The sequence below is a fragment of the Saimiri boliviensis genome, chromosome 5, assembly GCF_048565385.1.
Source record: "Saimiri boliviensis isolate mSaiBol1 chromosome 5, mSaiBol1.pri, whole genome shotgun sequence".
Taxonomy (NCBI): domain Eukaryota; kingdom Metazoa; phylum Chordata; class Mammalia; order Primates; family Cebidae; genus Saimiri; species Saimiri boliviensis.
The window spans coordinates 79,812,032-79,830,000 of record NC_133453.1 but is presented as its reverse complement, the minus strand read 5'-3'; the positions used below and the strand labels follow the sequence as shown (position 1 = coordinate 79,830,000).

Here is a 17,969-nt window from a genome sequence, read left to right as displayed (position 1 = left end):
TTTTTTCATTTTAACTTGTGATTATTGAGTACCTGTTTTACCCCAGGCAGTGATTTTTAAATACTTTAAATGATTCTGACCTACAAATTCACTGTTGAGACAGGTAAATAGAAGGGTAAACAAATTACAATGCAAAGTAGCATGAAAGTTTTGTACGAAGTGGAAACATGCAAAGAAAGCTACTTGTGTTTAAACTGATGACCAAGAAGAATTGGGTGGGGAATGTATAGACTTTCAATACAAAAGTTTGTGAAAGGTATGCAAATAGTATAACAGGTATGAGCATTGAACCCTAAAAATAAATACCGAGAGAGTCGAGGACAAATTCATGTAGAATATGTAATAGACAAAATTAAGTAGGGGAAAGAGCCCAGATTTTGGAAAAAGCAGACCTCAGAATTCTTCATGCCACTTGTACCATGTTTGTTTGCTTCCTTTTATGGATGGTAGGAAACCTTTGATGAACTGCTTTGTGGAAGAGAGGTGGTGATCGTTTCACAATTTACCTTGTCAGATATGGTTAATTTGCATGGTTAATTTTTTATTTGAACTGATGATTAGGGAGGATTAAGCATTAAAGGCTTTCATGTTTTCCCAAAGGCGATTAATGAAAATTTGCATTTCACAGAAAAATCTTTAAGAATGGAGTCTAAACCTTCAAGGATTCCAAGAAGAATTTCTGTTCAACCCTCCAGCTCCTTAAGTGCTAGGATGATGTCTGGAAGCAGAGGAAGTAGTTTAAATGATACCTATCACTCAAGAGACTCTTCATTTAGATTGGATTCTGAGTATCAGGTAACATTTTCATTTGGAATGTATGTAAACAGCCTTTTCAAAATCCCTAGGACTACTCTTGGGGGATTTAAAAAATGTAGTAGCTGGATCTCTGAGGCACCCTCTGATCAAAACCAATATATCTGTAGCAAAATGGATAACATTTTCAAACTTTTTGGCTTTGAAATGGTGGATAGCAGATTGTAACCTCATAAAAAACCATACTTCAGGGCTGGGCATGGTGGTTCACACCTGTAATCCTAGCACCTTGGGAGGCTGATACAAACAGGTCACTTGAGGTCAGGTATTTGAGACCAGCTTGGCCAACGTGGCGAAGTCCCATCTCTACTAAAAATACAAAAAAATAGCTGGGCATGGTGACACACGCTTGTAATCCCACCTACTTGGGGGACTGAGGTGGGAGTATTGCTTGAACCCAGGAGGTGGAAGTAGCAGTAAGCCGAGATCATGTGACTGTACTCCATTCTGGATGACAAAGTGAGATACTGTCTCAAAAAAAAAAAAAATGCTTTCCAAAGACTTGGAAAACTTTACCCATAAAAACGTAAGTATCAATTTAAGCTTGTCAGTCAATGTGACTGGCTTTGTCAGAGGAACAAAAACTGTATCCTTTTCCTGGAAGAGCTACTTATTCATCTCTGACTTTTCTCTGCATATACACAAAGCAGTGTGGAATAACAAATGTTAAGTGTTTTTCTTTGAGAATACACCTTCTAAATATTTTGCTTTGAGTGATTTTTAAATTAACAGGTTATCTTCTTATGAAAGTGCTAAAAATCTTTTACGTGAATGTTTAAATTTTATTTTTATGGTGAGTAATGAGTTTGTATTGATGTGTCCATGTACACCTATGTAGCTAGTTTTTCTTAGAACCACAAGCGTTTTGTTTTGTTTTGTTTGAAACAGGGTCTCGTTATGTTGCCCAGGCTGGTCTCAAACTCTGGCTCAAATGATCCTTTCACCTCAGTCTCCTTAGTAACTACGGTTATAGGCCTACAAGCCCCGTGCCGGACTAGTTCTTTGGCTTTTGAAGTGGCTTATCACTGTAACACATTTAAGCTCCTTACATTTTTGGCTGAACATTATAATTAATGTTTGATTTGCAAGACTGATTGTGAGGCACTCCAAAAGCATCCTTTGAAAATTTGTGTTATTGATGTATTTATGTGATCTGATATATGACACAATCTCAAAAATATTCATACACAGTAGTAAGCATTTTGTAAAACATTCAGAGCAAGACTGAAGTTAAAAAACAAACAGAAACTAAAATGCCCATATCTGCTACCCACTTCTTAATTGACTTTATATGAACTGTTTACCTGGTCTCTATTTTATTTTAAACTCCAGCTCAATGGAACTTGGTCTTATTTTAAATGTTAATTGATACCGTACTTTTTCTGTTGCTAGACAAGTTTATGCTTCCTAGAGGTGTAGAATCATATATTTTGTTTTCTGTAGAAATGTCATGGTGACATGTAAAGGGCACAGAATTATGTTTTCTCTTATCTTTGTAAAATTTTGTCTACTTGTTTTTGTCTCATTCTAAATATATGTATAGTTTGTTAATGAGGAACACAAACTTTGAAACCAGACTACACTGCCTAGAGAGGAGGAGTCCAGTTTCATCACTTACTAGCTATTGACCTCTTTTTCTGTTATTGTTTTTGATTTGTTTGTTTGTTTGAGACAGGATTTCACTCTGTTAACCAGACTGGAGTGAGTGGTGCAATCACAGCTCACTGCAGCCTAGACCGCCCAGGCTCAAGTGATCCTCTCATCTCAGCCCCTCCCCCGGTAGCTGGAACTGCAGGCACATACCACGATGCCCAGCTGATTTTTGTGTTTTCGTGAAAAGATGGGGTTTCACCATATTGCCCAAGCAGGTCTCACACTCCTGGGCTCAACCAGTCTGCCCACCTTACCTCCCAAAGTACTAGGATTACAGGTGTGTGAGCCACCGCACCCAGTCGACATCTTTTTGTCTTGGTATCTGTCACCTTATCCAGTTGTTACAGTTACATGGCTTAATGCTGTATGTTTATACTACCTGGCATATGATAAACACTATATACATGTTAGCTACTGCTGCATTTGTTTTTTTATAATTGTTACAATAATTATCATAATAGTGTAGGTGTTCAAATATTGAATATATTTAATAAATTTATGGACATTCTCCTTAAGATATGACTATTTTCAAACTGTTTTTCTAACTTGTTAGTGTTATAGAGTATTCAAAACCTCCCATTTCTTACTATGTTTAACAAATAGCAGCATTAAAAAAAAATTTTAAATGTCGTTTCAATGACTTCAAAATGACCCCACCTAAGTGGTGGTTATAGTAACATATTAGTGTCGATTTCATTCTGTTCCAAAATTTTATTTAAATACCAAAGTAAAATACAAAAATATCTTGCAGACATCCGAAAACTAAACCAAATAGAATTTTTAAATCTTTATTGATTCTTAAGATAAATTATTTTTATTAATTGTAGGAATTTTTCTTAAAGCTTTGTAGTTGCTTTAAATTGCATACAGTGAGGTTTTTGTTGTTGTTGTTGTTTTGTTTTGTTTTGTTTTGAGATGGAGTCTCACTTTGTTGCCCAGGCTGGAGTGCAGTCGCACAATCTCGGCTCACTGCAACCTCCACCTCCCGGGTTCAAGCGATTCTCCTGCCTCAGCCTCCCAAGTGCCTGGGATTACAGGCGCCTACCACCATGCCCAGCTAATTTTTGTACTTTTAGTAGAGATGGGTTTCACCATCTTGGCCAGGCTGATCTCAAACTCCTGACCTCATGATCCACCCACTTCGGCCTCCCAAAGTGCTGGAATTACAGGCATGAGCCACTGCGCCTGGCCACAATCAGTTTTTTAAACTTCTTTTTTCTTTATAATGGTATGAGGGTAGTTTCAACCATAAATCAGCTATCTTTAGCCTCTTTTGCTTTTTTACTTTTGATTTAGAAATTGAAACTTTTGTGTTCTTGAACAAAGTGTTTTACTTTTTTTTTTTTTTTTTTTTTTTTTTTTTTTTTTTTTAAAGAGATGAGGTCTTGCTGTGTTGCCCAGGCTGGATTCAAACTCCTGGCCTCCTGCAATTTTCCCACCTCAGCCTTCCAAAGTGATAGAATTAGAGATGTGAGCCATCATGCCTGGCCAGTATTTTACCTGTTTTTTTCTTTTGTAAAATGGTGATAATGATAGTGATTTCTTCATACAGCCACTGCTGTTCATCTTATTGTTAGAAAGAAAGAATACATGTGCCTAGAACATAGTATAGGGGTTCAGATGTTACCAATTATAATTATTTATAATTGTTACTTTTACTGTTACCATTATTATTTCCTGGCTTTACATTGGTTTAAGTAGAAAATATCTTCAGGGGATAGTATGATGTTACCCAAATATTAAATTAGGTATAGTATGTTTAGTTTTATTTAGCATTATTAAAATTACTCAGTGTCAAAGGGAGCATTTTAAAATTTTTTAGTTTTTGAGACGGTCTCACACTGTCACCCAGGTTGTGGAGTGTGATAGCACAATCTCTGCTCACTGAAGCCTCCGCCTCCTGGGTTCCCACCTCAGTCTCCTGAGTAGCTTGAGAATACAGGTGTGCACACCACACTGCATGGATATTTAAATTTTTTGTACGTGTGAGGTCTCAGTGTATTGCCCAGGCTAGTCTCAAACTTAAGAGCTCAAGCAGTCTTCCTGCCTCAGCCTCCCAAAGTGCTGGGATTACAGCCGTGAGCTACCACACCTGGCCAGAGGGAACGTTAAAAAAAAAAAAATTGCTGAAGTTACTCACAACTCGCAGAGAAATAAAACTTCCATTATGTCAGGCACTTGGTAAATTGAAGCTTCTGAAGTCCATAACATAACAATTTCAGTTATGTTATGGACTTAATAGTGTGGGAATACCTTTCATAGTGGTTGACATTTTATAGAACATTTTTTACTTCTCTGTTTTTAGTTAAGACAGATATTTGTGTCAATTCATCGATACGGTTCTGAAATTTAGAAATATAAGTGGTTTCTCTCAGTTACATGATTATTATGTAATATACTTGAGCTTAAGAATCCCAAGACTCTGGATAGCATTGTTTCTTTGGGAAAATGTAGATTCTAAGTTCCGAACAGTTAATTTCCCAAATACCTTTTGGTTCTCAGCCGTTTGTAAGCTGGACTTCATCTGTTTGTTAATCTTGCTGTTATTTCTGTTATCCCATCTTTAAATTTTTATTACAATTTGAATGATTGAAAACTATGATCATCTTACTTCTTTAGTAACAGTAAGCACAATTAATATTTTTTTAAAAAAATTTAATTTCCATAATTTGTATTGTTAAAAGTAAAAACTTGTGTTATTCGTGAATATGTAATTTTTAACGTTGTTTTGGTATATTTTTCTGTAACTTTAAGGAAACACTAACCTGTGTAGTGTCTGTTCTGACTATTTTGCTTTTTTGAGAGGTTGGTTACTTTTAACATGAAATAATTTTAAAAGACTTTAACGTTATTGATACCTTTTTTTTAGTTTGTAGATAACTGCTATAGAGACCAGTACCATTGCGTATTTTGCGTAGTATAGAACCAGTGGTCATTAATTTTCAAAAACTCTGCCTTATACAAGTGTAGTTTTCAAGGAAATAAATTTATCGATGCATATACAATTAAACAAGAAAATGAAAACAGTTTAAAATAGGATAAGGAAAAATAAAAATAGAATACTGAGAGTAATAAATAAAATACAGAAAATGGGTCAGGATTGTAACATTGATAGGCATTACATAAACCCTGAAGCATTTTTTTTTTTTTTGAGACGGAGCTTCGCTCTTGTTACCCAGGCTGGAGTGCAATGGCACCATCTCGGCTCACCGCAACCTCTGCCTCCTGGGTTCAGGCAATTCTCCTGCCTCAGACTACGGAGTAGCTGGGATTACAAGCAGGCGCCACCATGCCCAGCTAATTTTTTGCACCTTTAGTAGAGATGGGGTTTCACAATGTTAACCAGGATGGTCTCGATCTCTTGAGCTCGTGATCTACCCGCCTCGGCCTCCCAAAGTGCTGGGATTACAGGCTTGAGCCACCACGCCCGGCCTAACCCTGAAGCATTTTTAAGTTAAACTTGAATTCTTATTTTAGGTATCAAGAAGATCACAGGAAAACACAGCTAGCTCTATAATGGGTATTGCATATAAGAAAAGAGGCCAGGCATGGTGGCTGATTCCTGTAATCTCAGCCCTTGGGAGGCCAAGGATCACTTGAGGCCAGGAGTTTGAGACCAGCCTGGGTGACATAGTTGGACCCTTCTCTACAAAAAAAAAAATTGGAAAAAAAAAAAAAAAAAAAAGCTAGGCATAGTAGTACACGTCTAGTCCCAGCAACTCAGGAGGCTGAGACAAGAAGATTGCTTGAGCCCAGGAGGTTGAGATTCATGCAATTGCACTCCAGCCTGGGTGACAGAATAAGACCCTGTCTCAAAAAGTAAAAGATTTACCATTCCTCAGAGGAAACACAAATCTTGTCAATTTGGTCTGAAAGTGTACAGTGGAGTGATAGGAATTTCTTCTGCATTGTTGTGGAGATGGGTACTCTCCATCACATGAATATTTAAAATAAGAAAGAGCTGAAAGTCTTAGCTTGTTGCTCATGGCTAAGGTAATTTTGATCTGGAAATTTTTGATAGCAGGATTTATTTGCTTCACAGTCAAGGCATTAACTCATGGATATAAGGAGCTCAGGAAAAGAGTATCATTCTGGGCTTGCTTCTTTTCCTGTGTATTACATGATTTTTAATGATTAATCATTTCTCATTGGATAACCTTGATGTAAATTTGCAGGTGTCTTTAAAGTTCTTTTCTAAGGAGTGGCTTTATTAAGTTATAATTTCACATACCATAGAATTTGCCCATTTACAGTTGAATAGTCTTTAGTATATTCACAGAGCTGCCCAACCATTATGGTTATCACTATACTACTCCTCTAGTCACCCTTCCCCTACCAGTGCAAAATAACCATTAATCTACTTTCTGTCTGTAGATTTCCCTATTTTGGATTTTCAGATACATTAGTCAAAACATGTACTTTTGTTAGTAGCTTCTTTGACTTAACCTATTTTCAGTGTTCATCTATGTTGTAGCATATATCAGTACTTCATTTTTTGTTTTTTATAGCAGAATACTATTTCATTGTATGGATATGCCATATTTTGTTCATTCATTTTCCGATGAACATATGGGTTGTTTCTACTTTCTGGCTATTATGAATACTGCTGCTATAGATATTCATATGCAAGTGTCTGTGTGGATTTATGTTTTCACTTGTGTTTGATATGTACTAAAAATAGAGCTGGGCATGGTGGCTTATGCCTGGAATCCCATCACTTTGGGAGACCAAGATGGCAGGAGTTGAGTACCAGCCAAGGCAACATAGTGATACCCCATTTCTACCAAAAATTTAAGAAACTACCCTGCTGTGGTGGTGCATACGTGTAATCTTAACTTTTTGGAAGGCTGAGGTGGGAGGATCCCTTAAGCTCAGAAGGTTGAGACTTAAGTAAGCTATGTTGGCACCACTTTATTACTGCTTGGGCCATAGAATGAGACCCTATCTCATGCTGAGTCATGTGTAACCTCTGTGTTCAATCATTTGAGGAACTGCCATACTGTTTTTAAACTGGCTAGATCGTTTTACATTCCCATTTGTGTATATGAAGATTCCAGTCTCTCCACATCCTCACCAACACCTGTCTTACTTTCTGATTCTAGCTATCCTAATGGGTATAAAGTGGTATGTATCTCATTTTGGTTTTGATTTGGATTTCCTTGATGACTAATGATGTTGGACATCTTTTCATGGCTAATTGGCCATTTACGGTACATTTTTGAAAAATGCCTATTTATAATAGCTCCTTTGCTCATTTTAAAATACAGTTGTCTTATTACTGAGTTGTAAGTGTTCTTTACATATTCTAGATACAAGTTCCTTGTTGGATACATGATTTGCAAATATTTTCTCAGTAAGGTTTTTATTTTATTGGATTGTTTTCAAGGCATTTGTGTTGGGAAAATATTTTTAAACCTTCTGAAAGCATATGTTGATTTATACAATAGTAATAGTAAATTTCATTGACTATAGTTCTAGTAATCCTCTTGTTGTTGAAAAGGTGGTATGAATAACCATTATGAAGGTATGTAGAAATAAAATGAAAATTGAATGCCTGCTAGTTATATAGTGTTATTTTCTTTCCATTGTACACAGAGCATCTGTAGTTATTAAGCCTCCAAACTGTCTTATTGATGATTTCTCAGACATACAGTATAGTATTTCAGCTCCTTTGGTTGGGCTAGATAGCCTTCCACCTTTTTCCTTATTTTTTGTATTATAATTCACATACCGTAGAATTTACCATATCACAGATGGCCTTTTGAATTGGAATCACTGATGAAAAGTATTTACTCTGGGAGCCAAATCTGGGTACAGACTAGAAAGTCAATGAAAAAGAAAAATTCTGTGAAACTCCAGTGTAAATTTAATTACTTCCATCTAGTTGCATTTGAGTACTGATGGTTGGGAGGTAAGAAGTGCCCCCAAAAAAAAAAAAGATTAATTGGTTTTTATAAAAACACACTTTTTTGCCTAAAAAAGTTTGTATGCTTTGATACCAAGAGAATGAAAGACAGTCTGTAGAATGAGTGAAAATATTTGCATAGCATATATCTTACTGGATACTGGGACTTATATCCAGAATATATGAAGAATTCTTACGTCTCAGCAATAAAAGATAACCCAATTTCACATAGGCAAAGGACTTTAATAAACATTTTTTCCAAAGATACATTAATGGCTGATGAACACATGAAAAAAATAATAGTCATTAGGAAAATACAAGTCAGAATTACAATGAGATACTTAACACCCACTAGCATAACTAAAATAAAAAAGATGGACAGTCTTGGTACAGTGACTCATGCCTGTCATCCCAGGGAGGCCAATTTTGGGAGGCCAATCTGGAAGGATTGCTTGAACCCAGGAATTTGAGACCAGCCTGTGCAACATAATGAGGCCTAGTCTCTACAAAGAAATAATTTAAAAATTAGCTCTTCATGGTGGCCCATGCCTGTAGTCTCAGCTACTCTGGAGGCTGAGGTGGAAGGATTGCTTGGACCCAGGAAATCAAGGCCACGGTCACCTGTGATTGCATCACTGCACTCCAGCCTGGGCAACAGAGCTGAGACCCTGTCTCAAAACAAAACAAAACAGAAAACAAAAAACAAAAAGATGGACAATCACAAGTGTTGGTAAGCGGCAGAGAAATTGGAACCTTCATACATTGTCGATGGATTGTAAAATGGTACAGCTGTCACAGAATCCTTGGAGTGTTACTTTTCCAACTGGAAGCCTCTGTGGCAGTGGTGCCTTTGTCCGAGTTTTTCTCGGGCCTGCTGGGCTTATTCTGCCTACTTGGCCTGGCAGGCTTTGCTTGAGTCATGCTGTTGGCTCAGATCCCATGCCTGCCAAGGGTGAGCCAGACACGGATTGGGTGAGGGGTGTGTGAGTAAGTGAGCTCAGGATCCGGCCACTGCCTATAGCCAGGCATTCTGGGTGCAATGGAGTGGGCAGGTCTGGGTGCTAGCACCCCATGAGGCTGTCAGTGAACTAGGAGTACCACAGGCAGCCTCTACTGTGGGCAACGTGGTGGCACCCAGAAGCTTGGAAACACCAGGAACCACAGAGCCCCCAACCGTACCAACTTGGAAGTGTTTGGGGTTCCCACCTGTTGCTGGCTCCATGGAGCACACAGACCCTGCCACACCTCCCCTGCTGTGGCCAGCATTTGTGGCAGCCACTCCAGATGGACCGCTGCTGCTATCACAGCTGTTAGCATCAACCTAAAGTTTAAAAAATAGTAATTCCCTAAAATATTAAACACCAAGTTACTACATGATCTATCAGTTACACCTAAGAGTATTGAAAACATACATCCACACAAAAGTTTACAGTTCATAGCGGCATTATTTATAATAGCCAAAAAGCGAAAACAACCCCAAAACCACTTGTTTAAACAACTCGTTATGCCCAAGGTAGAATACTTTGAAGACATACAGACTTACTCCCTGATTTCATTTGGCTTATAATTCTAGACAGCAGAAGAGATAATATATGGTTAAATGAATCTAACACTTTATTTAATTGTTCAAAGAATTCAGAGGGAAAAAAACTAATTGTTTCAGACTGAGGATATTTGAACAAAAGGGACAAAATTGGATTGTAGGAACCAGGAACAGATTTGGTTTTGAACTTAAACCTATAGCAAAACTAGCCAAAACCTTCCTCCTATATACTGACATTACTTATACTGATACGTCTACCTACATACTGATATTAATAAACATTTTTTTGTCTCGGATATAGCCATACAATCTACATGTTTTGTCGTGATTTCACGAAAATTGTTCAATGAACAGTGAGTGTCTGTAAACCTTTGGGTACTTGCATTCAAGAATCAAAAATGAAATTCATTATCTAAATTTGTTTTCCTATATATGGTATTTTTAATGAATGGCATAGTCCTTTATCTCACCAGTAGACAGTATCAAAAAACTGGTTTTTCTTTATTTCTCACATTGTCCCTAAATCTGATGAATTTTTATCTTTTATAATTGCTCTCTATTCCGATTATTCTTTTTTTTTTTAAATTGCATTTTAGGTTTTGGGGTACATTTGAAGAACATGCAAGATAGTTATATATAGGTACACACATAGCAGTGTCATTTGCTGCCTTCCTCCCCTTCACTTATCTCTGACATTTCTCCCCATGTTGTCTCTCCTCAACTGCCCACCCCCCACTGTCCCTCCCCTATTTCCCCCCAACAGACCCCAGTGTGTAGTACTCCCTTCCCTCTGTCCATGTGTTTGTTCTCATTGTTCAACACCCGCCTATGAGTGAGAACATGCAGTGTTTGATTTTCTGCTCTTGTGTCAGTTTGCTGAGAATGATAGTTTTCCAGGTTTATCCATGTCCCTACAAAGGACACGAACTCATTGTTTTTGATGGCTGCATAATATTCCATTGTGTATATGTACCACATTTTCCCTGTCCAGTCTATCGATGGCATTTGGTTTGCTTCCAGGTCTTTGCTGTTGTAAACAGTGCTGCAATGAACATTCATGTGCATGTGTCCTTATAGTAGAACAATTTTACGTGTGCTTGTGTCTTTATAATAGAACAATTTATAATCCTTTGGATATATACCAATAATGGGATTGCTAGGTCAAATGGAATTTCTATTTCTAGGTCCTTGAGGAATCGCCACACTGTCTTCTACAATGGTTGAACTAATTTGCATTCCTACCAACAGTGTAAAAGTGTTCCTATTTCTCCACATCCTCTCCAGCGTCTGTTGTCTCATGATTTCCTAATGATCGCCCTTCTAACTGGTGTGAGATGGTATCTCAATGTAGTTTTGATTTGCATTTCTCTAATGCCCAGTGATGATGAGCATTTTTTCATATGTTTGTTGGCTTCACGTATGTCTTCTTTTGTAAAGTGTCTGTTCATATCCTTTGCCCTCTTTTGAATGGGCTTGTTTGTTTTTTCTTGTAAATCTGTTTTAGTTCTTTGTAGATTCTGGATTTTAGTCCTTTGTCAGATGGATAAACTGCAAAAATTTTTTCCCATCCTGTTGATTGCCGATTCACTCTAATGACTGTTTCTTTTGCTGTGCAGAATCTGTGGAGTTTGATTAGGTCCCATTTGTCTATTTTGGCTTTTGTTGCCAATGCTTTTGGTCATGAAGTCCTTGCCTACGCCTGTGTCCTGAATGGTTTTGCCTAGATATTCTTCTAGGGTTTTTATGGTGTTAGGTCTTATGTTTAAGTCTTTAATCCATCTGGAGTTAATTTTAGTGTAACATGTCAGTAAGGGGTTCAGTTTCTGCTTTCTGCACATGGCTAGCCAGTTTTCCCAACACCATTTCTTAAACAGGGAATCCTTTCCCCATTGCTTGTTTTTGTCAGGTTTGTCAAAGATCGGATGGTTGCAGATACGTTGTGTTGCCTTCCCAGCCTCTGTTCTGTTCCATTGGTCTGTATCTCTGTTTTGGTACCAGTACCATGCTATTTTGATTATTTGTAGTATAGTTTGAAATCCGGTAGTGTGATGCCTCTCGCTTTGTTCTTTTTGCTTAGAATTGACTTGGCTATACGGGCTCTCTTTTGGTTCCATATGAAGTTTAAGGTGTTTTTTTCCAGTTCTGCGAAGAAGATCATTGGTAGCTTGATGGGGATAGTGTTAAATCTGTAAATTACTTTGGGCAGTATGGCCATTTTCACGATATTGATTCTTCCTAACCATGACCATGGAATGTTTCTCCATCTGTTTGTGTCCTTTCTTATATCATTGAGCAGCGGTTTGTAGTTCTCCTTGAAGAGGTCCTTTACGTTTTTTGTTAGTTGTATTCCCAGGTATTTTATTCTCTTTGTAGCAATTGTGAATGGCAGTTGGTTCTTGATTTGGCTCTCTTTAAGTCTGTTATTGGTGTATAGAAATGCTTGTGATTTCTGCACATTGATTTTGTACCCTGAGACTTTGCTGAAGTTGTATATCAGTTTCAGGAGATTTTGGGCTGAGACGATGGGGTCTTCTAGATAAACAATCATGTCGTCTGCAAATAAAGACTATTAGACTTCCTCCTTTCCTATTTGAATACCATTTATTTCTTTTTCTTGCCTGATTGCTCTGGCTAGAACTTCCAGTACTATATTGGGTAGGAGTGGTGAGAGAGGGCTTCCTTGTCTAGTGCCAGATTTCAAAGGAAATGCTTCCACTTTTTGCCCATTCAGTATGATACTGGCTGTTGGTTTGTCGTAAATAGCTTTTATCATCTGGATGTGGGCTTTTTTTGGTAGGTAGGCTATTAATTCCTGCCTCAACTTCAGGCCTTGTTATTGGTCTGTTCAGGGTTTCAACTTCTTCCTGGTTTAGTGGTCTGTCTGTTTTGTTGATCTTTTCGAAAAACCAGCTCCTGGATTTATTGATTTGTTGAAGGTATTTTTGTGTCTCTATCTCCTCCAGTTCTGCTCTGATCTTAGTTATTTCTTGTCTTCTGCTAGGTTTTGAGTTTTTTTGATCTTGCTCCTCTAGCTCTTTCAATTTTGATGATAGGGTGTCAATTTTCCATCTCTCATTGCTTCTCAGATGTGCACTTATTGCTATATATTTTCCTCTAGAGACTGCTTTAAATGTGTCCCAGAGATTCTGGTATGTTGTGTCTTCATTCTCATTGGTTTCAGATTATTTCTGCCTTCATTTCATTGTTTATTCGGTCAACATTCAAGAGACAGTTGTTCAGTTTACATGAAGCTGTGGGGTTCTGAGTTAGTATCTGCATTCTGAGTTCTAACTTGATTGCACTGTGGTCTGAGAGACTGTTTGTTACGATTTCCATTCTTTTGCATTTGCTGAGGAGTGATTTGTTTCTAATTACTTGGTCAATTTTAGAGTAGGTGGGATGTGGTACTCAGAACAATGTATATTCTGTGTATTTGGGGTAGAGAGTTCTATAAATGTCTTAGGTTTACTCGTTCCAGGTCTGAGTTCAAGTCCTGGATATCCTTGTTAATTTTTTGTCTGGTTGATCTGTCTAATATTAACAATGGGGTGTTAAAGTCTCCATTATTGTGTGGGAGTCTAAGTCTCTTTGTAAGTCATTAAGAACTTGCCTTATGTATCTGGGTGCTCCTGTACTGGGTGCATATATATTTAGGATTGTTAGCTCTTTTTGTTGCATTGATTCTTTTACCATTATGTAATGTCCTTCTTTGTCTCTTTTGATCTTTGTTGCTTTAAAGTCTATTTTATCAGAGACGAGAATTGCAACTCCTGCTTTTTTTTGCTCTTCATTTGCTTGGTAAATCTTTCACCATCCCTTTATTTTGAGCCTTTGTGTATCCTTGCATGTGAGATGGGTTTCCTGGATGCAGCACACTGATGGGTTTTGGGTTTTTATCCAATTTGCCAGTCTGTGTCTTTTGATTGGGGCATTTATTCCATTTACATTAGGGTTAATATTGTTATGTGTGAATTTGATACTGCCATTTTGATGCTAACGTGTTTTGCACGTTAGTTGATGCTCTTTACCATTTGGTATGTTTTTGGAGTGGCTGGTACTGGTTGTTCCTTTATATGTGTAGAGCCTCTTTCAGGAGCTCTTGTAAAGCCGGCCTGGTGGTGATGAAATCTCACTTGCTTGTTCACAAAGGATTTTATTTTTACTTTACTTATGAAGCTTAGTTTGGCTGGATATGAAATTCTCGGTTGAAAGTTCTTTTCTTTAAGGATGTTGAATATTGGCCCCCACTCTCTTCTGGCTCATAGGGTTTCTGTTAAGCGATCTGCTGTGAGTCTGATGGGCTTCCCTTTGTGGGTAACCCGACCTTTCTCTCTGGCTGCCCTTAGCATTTTCTCCTTTATTTCAAACCTGTTGAATCTGACGATTATGTGCCTTGGGGTTGCTCTTCTTGAGGAATATCTTTGTGGTGCTATCTGTATTTCCTAGACTTGAATATTGGCCTGCCTCGCTAGATTGGAGAGTTTTCCTGGATAATATCCTGAAGAGTATTTTCCAGCTTAGATTCTTTCTCTTTGTCACATTCAGGTACACCTATCAAATGTAGGTTAGGTCTTTTCACATAGTCCCACATTTCTTGGAAACTTTGTTCATTCCTTTTCACCCTTTTTTCTCTATTCTTGCCTTCTCGTTTTATTTCATTGAGTCGATCTTCGACCTCTGATATCCTTTCTTCTACTTGGTCAATTCGGCTGTTGAAACTTGTGCATGCTTTGTGAAGTTCTCATGTTGTGTTTTTTAGCTCCATCAATTTACTTATATTCCTCCTCCTATGTTGTGCATTCTCGTTAGCATTTTGTCACATCTTTTTTCAAGGTTCTTAGTTTCTTTGCATTGGGTTAGAGCTTGTTCTTTTAGCTGACAGAAGTTTCTTATTACCCACCTTCTGAAGTCTGATTCTGTCATTTCATCACACTCATTCTCCATCCAGCCTTGTTCCCTTGCTGGTGAAGAGTTGTGATCCGTTGTATGAGGAGAGATGTTCTGGTTTTGGGTGTTTTCATCCTTTTTGCGCTGATGTCTTCCCATCTTTGTGGATTTATCCACCTGTTGTCTTTGTAGTTGCTGACTTTGAGATTGGGTCTCTGGGTGAACTTCCAGTTTGTGGATGATGAAGTTATTTCTGTTTCTTAATTTTCCTTCTAACAGTTTGGCCCCTCTGTTGTAGGACTGCTGAGGTCCACTCCAGGCCCTGCTTGCCTGGGGATCACCTGCAGCAGTTGCAGAACAGTAAGGGTTGCTACCAGTTTCTTCTTCTGCTATCTTTGTCCCAGAAGGATACCCACCAAATGTCAGTCTGTTCTCTTCTTTATGAGGTGACTCTTTGGACATATGGGGGTCAGGGAGCTGCTTGAGGAGACAGTCTGTCCTTTATTGGAGCTCAAGTGCTGAGCTGTGAGTTCTGTTGTTCATTCAGAGTTGCTGGGCAGCTACGTTTAGGTCTGCTGCAGCAGAATTCATAAACTTCTTTTTTTTTTTTTCCCCCAGGTGCTCTGTCCCAGGAAGTTAGGGCTTTATTTATGAATTTCCGTTGTGTTGCTGCCTTTTTTTTTTCAGGGCTGTGCTGCCGAGTGACGAGGCAGCCTAGTCACTGTCTGCCTGTAGAGGCTTTGCTGAGCTGCTGTGGGCTCTGCCCAGCTGCCGTGTGAACTTCCCTGCAGTCCTATTTATATGGGTGTAGTTAGAATGGCCTAGGTAATGGGGCCCGCTTCTGTAATGGCGGACTCTTTCTCTAATGGCAGGTTGTCTTGGCAATGGTGGGCTGCCTCCATAGTGGTAGAGTGTCTCAGTAATGGCAGATGCCCCTCCCTGACAGAGCTGGACCATACTGGGTTTAGCTGTGTTTGCTGTGAAACTGTCAACCCAGAGTGTTTTCAATTGCTGTTTTGGTTTTTTTGTGTGTGTTGGGGCGTGGGTCCAGCCGAACCTGATCACCTGACTCAGAGTCTGTTTTTGTTTGTTTGTTTGTTTTTTTAGTTGAACAGCCCACTCTCTCCCAGGTGTTTCAGTTGCCTGTTGAAAAGGTGCCAGGATCTGTGTGATTTCTCCTGTGGCGACTCACTGTGCCAGCTGAAACAGCAGCGCTGAGATTCCTGGCGGGTTTTTGCCCAGGAATCTCCTGGCCTGGCTCCCCGTTTCAGTTCCTTTTTAAATCAGATGAATGGGCGATCTGCCTTTCCAGGTCTCCAATCGCCAGCCTAAATAGGGCACCAGGACCAGTGTATTTTGTACGGAGAACCCCCGTGCCAGGGTGCTGGCAAAGCAGCCACACTGGCCAAAACAGCCGCGCTGGCGACCTGTGGGGCTCCTCTGCCTGGGAATCTCCTGGTCTGTGGGCAATAAAAATCCGTCTGGAAATCCGGTGTCCACTCACCCTCTGCGCTTTCACTGGGAGCTGCAATCCTGAGCTGTTCCTAGTCGGCCATCTTGGGTCCTCTCCCTATTACTTATTTCACACCAACTTATTTCTTGCTATTTTAATGACTTCCTAATTGATTTCTTTCTGTTAATTTCATCTGCTTCATCATCCACATGCCTCTAAAAGTCTTTCTGTATAGTAGTAGACATGGTGTATTTCCCCTATGTTAGTTCCCGAAATCATGTTTGCAGAAGTGCTATTCAGTAAGTTTATGCCGTGCATCCAAAATGAGAAAAATAACAAGTTATGGAGTTTGTTCAAGTAGAAATGCATCCAATTTAAAATACTCATTTTGAATTATCCTTCAAGTTTTGGGAGTATATTAAAATGCCTTTTTAAAAATTGGAGATAGGATTAGGTATTAGTTGCTATTTTAGATCTCCTACTGATCAAAAGTGACAGTTCTTTTTACATTTTAAATTAAAACATTTTTATTTTGGTCTCTGAAATCCAGAGATTTTAGAACCACCGACCTGCAGGGTAAGGTCCTTGATACCTTGATAATGGCACATGAAATGGTTTGATTCTGAAATATCAGATTAATTTCATTTCTTTTGCTAGCTCCAGCTTATTGATTAGATGTTTGTAATATTAGGAACAGAAGGCTTGTGAGTCTTAAGTTTGTGCTAAGCTGAAAAATGCCATATTCAATTTACAAAATATTCTCTAGGCAAAGGATGGGCAAAATCCTGAGATAGCCTATTCCCAACTTTTCAGCATTGCACCTTTTACTTTATTTTCAAAATTCCTTCTCCAGTGTTAACATTAACTAATACATCCCCTGAATGCATGTAATATGTTTCTCATAATTAAAGCTTAATTGGCTGGGTACGTTGCCTTCTGCCTGTAATCCCAGCAGTTTGGGAGGCTGACGCAGGAGAATCACTTGAGCCAAGGAGTTCAAGCTTCAGGAACATAGTGAGACCCCCATCTCTACAAAAAATAAATTTAAAAAGTTAATAATTGAAGTATAATGGAAGATCAAGTGTATGTCTTAGAAGAAAGCCAGGCAAGGTGTGGTGGCTCACACCTGTAATCCTAGCACTTTGAGATGCTTGCTTTAAAGCAGGAGTATTGCTTGAACCCAGGAATTCAAGAAGCTTGGCAACATAGTGAGACTCTGTCTCTACAGAATAAAAATTAGCCAGTCATGATGGCTTGTGCCTGTGGTCGCAGCTACTCTGGAGGCTGAGTTGGGAGGATCAAGGCAGCAGTAAACTGTGATTGCGCCGTTGCACTCCAGCCTGGGCAACGGAATGAGACCTGTCTCAAAATGACAAAACCAAAAGATCTGGTGGCAAAATGGCTTATACATCTTTTTATGTTGTCTATTTGTAATGTCTTTTTTCATTTACCTACCCCGTGAACTTCAGTTACCACCTTCTTTGACTCTTCTCCTGCATCCTTCAAACATAGGCTCTTTCTGTAAAACTTTCACTGTATCTACTATTATAGTACTTATTTATATTTTAGTTATTTATTTACTTATCTGTTAGCTGTACTTTAGAGCTTTGATGGAACACATTTGGGCCCTTGTGCTTATCATGTGAATTTTAGATTAATGTAGACTGAAATTATGGCCTGTCAAGCATTCCATTTTAACTCTTGTTAAACAGAAG

General features: G+C 38.6%; 1 protein-coding gene across 5 annotated transcripts in view; it reads left to right on the top strand.

Moving 5' to 3' along the window:
- The window catches only part of MARCHF7 (membrane associated ring-CH-type finger 7), a 60,032-nt gene that overhangs the window by 15,427 nt on the left and 26,636 nt on the right, over nucleotides 1-17,969 (top strand). For all 5 annotated transcript variants that reach the window (XM_010329896.3, XM_039470075.2, XM_010329881.3 and 2 more), the window contains exon 2: nucleotides 629-795. In XM_010329896.3, coding sequence (XP_010328198.3) covers nucleotides 643-795 — 153 coding nt within the window. In that variant the 5' untranslated portion in view covers nucleotides 629-642. The remainder of the gene's footprint in view (nucleotides 1-628; nucleotides 796-17,969) is intronic.